This window comes from Strix aluco, chromosome 3 (genome assembly GCF_031877795.1).
Source record: "Strix aluco isolate bStrAlu1 chromosome 3, bStrAlu1.hap1, whole genome shotgun sequence".
Taxonomy (NCBI): domain Eukaryota; kingdom Metazoa; phylum Chordata; class Aves; order Strigiformes; family Strigidae; genus Strix; species Strix aluco.
Window position 1 is genome coordinate 49,174,443 of NC_133933.1, and position 5,198 is coordinate 49,179,640.

The window sequence follows — 5,198 nt, forward strand, 5'->3', positions numbered from 1 at the left end:
TTTGTAGAAAAAGGGAATTTGTTGCTGCCATATTTTCTGTGTGTTTTATACTGATAGTAAATATCTGTTTCGCTCTGTTGGGTTGACATATAGAATCTTCCTGTCATTAGCAGGTACTTCTTGCCAGTATATTGGTTTATGATTTCCAATGATAAATCAGTGACATGAAATTCTTTCCCATTTTTGTTGACTGAGAGTTGCTGTTTGAATATTAAGTAAAATTTCATTTACTCTTACAACACCACAGATAGTATCTGAAAAGATTATTATCCCAGAAGGTAGAAACTATCTGTTAACCTCTCCATGCAATAATAACTACCTTCAGTCTATATTCGAAAAGAAAAAACCAAACTAAAACATGTAAGCATGATGCTGACATGCTGTTCTTGTGTAATGTCTCCTATTGTCTTCCTAGCATGCATTTTGTGTCATTTTCATCATTCTCCTGAGAAAATTATAAATGCTTTTACACAATAAACATTAGAAATGTTATCCCAAATAAAATTAGCTGAAAAGATATTAGTTTCCATATTTAAACAAAAGAAATATTGTTCCTACCAGATTTGCTTCTGGAAATTGAAAAGTGAAGATGGGATAGGGGATAGAAAAAGGACTAGGAATTGGCCTTTAGGTTTCAACCTATATGGGGTCGAAAATAAACTTTATTTTTAAAATAAACTTAAGTAATGATCTTCAAATCGTGAACTCCTGGTGTTAGCAACTTGTTTAAATATCTGCACAGTAAAAATGGTTGGGCAGCGCTGTATTTCAATGACAGTTTTGCCCATGAGAACTGCAAGATCTTATTCCATGAATAAAATTGGAATTACTGCCATGTATAAATGACAGTCTGAATCCATGTGTATCAAAGAAGCTCATGGCATTAGAAGAAAAAAGAAAAAAAAAATTTGGTCTGGAATTGGAGCTGATGAAACAGAGGCACCCTAAATAACATTTAAGAATTGCTCTGACAAGGCATTCCTTTGATATATAGGTAATGCTGCTAACTTTTAGATTAAAAAATATTAGTAGGGGTGTTCTCAGAAGTCAACACCAGATACTTGAATAATCCTCACAGATGTTAGTACTTTAAATAAGAGAGGTACTGTCATTCCTACAAAATAAACACATAGTAGAATGGAAATAAAAAAAATCCTCCCAAGATGTTAAAGTGTAAACACAGGCTCTTGCAGTAAGTACATGGAAAACTACAGTGAGAAATGAAAAAGTTGAGGAAAGAAGTCAGAATGTAAATTATAAGGAAAAGGGGAGTTAGTGAGTCTGTCATTTAACCCTGAGGATAAATGTCCTAAATGATGAGATAGTTAGGAATGTAAAGCTGGCAAAGGAGACAGACTACTCAGAGAGTGGAAAGGTGGGGACAAGAGAAACATAAAAACTAAGGAATTTTGAGTTCTCTTCAGATTCAAGGCAAAGAATGTCTGTGAAATTTGTAACAGGGATATGGACTCTAAAAAACCTCAGTAAACAAAAACCAGGATGTTAAGTTCAGTGATCAAACTGGAAGTCGTAAAAACCAAACCAGAAATCAAAAGCGAGCATCAGATGGTAGTTCAACCGTCATAACAGAAAAGGGGATGTGGCAGGCAAGAGTAGTTCAACCAATTGAACAGAAAAGGGGACATGGCAAATTCTTCATTATTGCAAATCCTTAAATCATGATGTTAATATGCTCATTTGTTCTGAGTTTTTGGACTGTGGGTGCTGACCCTCGCCTTTCCCCAGTGTCAGAGAATGCAATCAGGGAGTTGTGAAGCATTGAAAATTTACTGAGCCCTTCCTACTCTTTGCACACCCTTAATCTTCAAGGTCAAGTAACTTCCATCAACCTCTCAAAGCTTTCCCAGATTATACAGATTTACTGTCACCCATAATTCTTAAACTATTTTATAATAAAATGTGAAGATCTGACTTAAATAAGAAACTTCAACCTAAGGAACTCTTAGGAGGGCTCATCTAGATCCGGTCACTGTATTTAGTGATTGAATGGTGAAACAAATACATCATTATACAGATTAGCTGGTGAGTGTGCTGTTAACTGGCTGTAACTCTTATAAGTAACTGTAATGAAAATGAAGCATATTTCACGAGGAATAAAACCTTAATGTTCAGTTAGGAACTTATTTTGTACTCAGCTCTTCCTGTAGGATGTTATTACTTCTACCCTGGACAAGTTTTGTGCGTACTGACTGCACATTTGCTGCTTCTGTCTTCATTTCTGCTTTTAACAGCAAGTTATGTTTCTTGTGCTGTTTAGATTACTTTTTGTATCAAGATACCGACACTGAACTCGTGGAGCAAGCCATTCATTAGTGATTCAAATAGTTTATTTTAAAAACCTCTTAAGTAAATTCACCAATGTATTAAATATGCATGATAAAGTCTTAAATTAACTTGTATATATTGCAGCTAAATGCAACAGGCCTTATAAAGTTTAAATATCGTATCTTAATCCAGACAGTGAAAACTCGTAATTACATTGTGTATCCCGGAAGCTTGCTTATTACAAGTTCACTGATGTCTTTGTATTGATTAGGAACACTTAGTTTTCCCAGAAAATCATCCTCTTTGTCTGATGTACTGTTTTCCAGGACACTAAGTTCAAGATCAGGCATGTTAGATGGGAAGTAAGAGCTAAATTGAGTTACTAACTGGCTTTTTCCTGCAGAGGTCTGCCCCTTCCCTACATTCAGATCAGTATCAGAGCTATCTTGTTTGCTTCTCATTGTAGATACTTGTTTAATATGCTGATCACCCCTGTTCTCTTCCATACTGTTCTGTTGGGCTTCCTGTTCTTCATCTAGTAACGATGCCTCCACTTGAGCAAGGTTAAGTGAATCAACAGATTCACCACTAGTTCTCTTGCTGTTTTTTAAGTCACAGTTTCTCTTCCAAGACTGCACTGGAGATGAAGCTGAAGGAACTGGCAAAAGATCTGAAGTATTTTCAGCTCTTTGACTTGTCTTTGAAATTCTAGACCTGCTGGATTCCAGCTCTGTATCTGACCAACCTTGCTTTGGGCTTTCAAGCCACAGAGGTTCAGGACTGCTGTCAAGAGCTTCTGAGTCTCTACCAGTACACTCAGCACTGGCAAAATCTTCTGAATAAATTGTGTTCTCAGGACTAGCAACGAAGTCATCTGAGTATATGAATTCAGAGTTGTTTTCAACACTCCTGCTGGAACTTGGTTTGTGATCACTTGCAACAGATGCGTCATCGTGCTCCGTGGTTTTACGATGGATTAAGTGTATTGCTTCCTCATTACTTCCCTTTGCATTAGCATCTGTTGGGAAAGCTGCTGGGAGTTGGGCTTTCGCATACTTATCCTTGTGAGCAGATTTTAATACAGTTTCCTCCAGTAAGGGGGCTGTAGTTACTTTGCATGGATGTTCCTTGCTTGCAATTTCATCGTTCTTCAAGAGACTTGCCTGTTTCTGCAGGTCAGGTGACACATCTCCTATCACAGAAATGTACTCTGTGAGAGCACTGTTTTGTAATGAAGTCTCAACAGTTTTATCAAACTGATTATTCTGCTTTGAACTGTCTCCCTTGCTACAACGCCCGTGAGAAACCACTTGCTGTTCTCCAGCATTTCTGAGCAGCTTTCTTTTGGATAAAAGGCTTCTTTCCCTTAGGATCTCCATTTGCTTTTTTCTGTACTGCTCTCTCCTCTCATGAATTATCAGTTTATCAGGGTTGGTCTGCTGCAACCGTAGCCTCAGTGTATTCGTCAGCCCGTACAACAATTTCTTTCTGGGAGGTCTCTTTTCCTTAGTTTTGCAGTTCCTTTCAGAGCCCATCTCTCCCTGGTGTACAGCTTTCTCAGGTCCTCTCCCAGCCCGAGAAGACCCTGACGAGGTGGCCTCTTGCTGGCCTTGCTTGAATTGCGGGCTGGCAGCTCCACTGCTCCCACCAGGCCCCACAGGTGCCTCTGCAGGCCTGAGGGCAGAGGAGCGCCTGGGGCTGGGGGGTCGTGAGGCCACACCACCGCTCCCTGGGGCCTGGTAGAGCCAGGCAACATGGGGGTGGGCAGCAGCAGGTGTAGCGCTGTGGGCGAGCACCGACAGCTCTGCCAGCAAGGCACGGAGTAGTGGCAGCTGCCCCAGGGTGTTGTGGAGCTGTTGAGGGCTGGTGGGGTGCAGCAACGAGGGCCCACCCCTGGGACGTGGGGGACTCTGGCCCTCGTCTTTCTCTTGCGGTCTCCAGGCCTCGACATGTTCCCATTGCCCTGTGGCCGCTGCTGTTGGCCGCAGACGCGGCTGAGCAGGCTCCCGGCTGTAATAGAGCATGGGAGGGCAAAATGTGTTGCCTTCCAGCTCCTCACCCTCCTCCTCCTCCTCCTCCCCCACCGGCTCACGGGAGGCGGCTGGCGGCGTGGCAACGCGGGGGCTAGCGGAGCTCGGCGGGGGCGGCTCCTCGCCGGCCTCCAGGCTGGTGAGGCGGTAGCCCAGGACCAGTTCCCCGACAGGGCGGCCCGCGGCGTCCCGCAGCGGGAAGCGGCCGCGGCGGCCGGAGGAGGCAGGCTCCCCCAGCCGCTGCAGCACCTCGGCGGCGGCGGGGGCCAGGGAGACGTCGCAGCTGCCGAGGAGGCGGGGGGGGCCCAGGGCGAGCCCGGCGGGCAGCGCCAGGACCAGGGCGCGGAGCGGTCGGCGGCGGAGCGCGGCGCAGAGCGAACCCCGGCACCAGCGGAAGAGGCAGCGCTTGCCGCGACCGAAAGGGAAGGCCCGTCCCGGCCGCAGGGGCGGCGCGGCGGCGGCGGCGGGGCGCAGCAGGAGGGTGGGGAAGTCCAAGAGGCGCAGCGCCACGGCCGGGCGCAGCGAGGGGCCCGGCGCCGTCACCCGCACCGCCTCCACCAACAGCTCCAGCGCGAACAGCCCCTCCGCACCCCCCGCCGCCGCCGCCATGGCGGGCCCCGGGCCCAGGCCTCGCGAGAGGAGCGCGGGTGTGAGGGGTGTGCGGCGAGGCGGCAGCGCTCTCGCGAGAGGGTCCGCTCGGCCGCCCCGGGAGTCGGTCCCCCGCCGCCGTTGCCCCCAGCAACGCGCCTTTGCAAAGCGCCCTGGGAGTTGTAGGCCGGGCCGGGCCGGCGTTGGCGTCCCGGGGATGGGAGCCACAACCCGCCACCCGCTGCAGCGCAGGGGTAGCACGGTCTCAGGGACTCCGAAGGGCTCCTTAGCCCC

The 5,198-nt window shown here is 47.0% G+C and overlaps 1 protein-coding gene across 1 annotated transcript; it reads right to left on the minus strand.

Annotated features, from left to right (window-relative positions):
- Positions 1-2,330: 2,330 nt before the first annotated feature.
- Positions 2,331-4,925, minus strand: MAP10 (microtubule associated protein 10). The gene has a single exon (XM_074820676.1). The coding sequence runs from the start codon at positions 4,923-4,925 to the stop codon at positions 2,496-2,498; it is 2,430 nt and encodes an 809-aa protein (XP_074676777.1). The 3' UTR covers positions 2,331-2,495.
- Between the last annotated feature and the right edge of the window lie 273 nt (positions 4,926-5,198).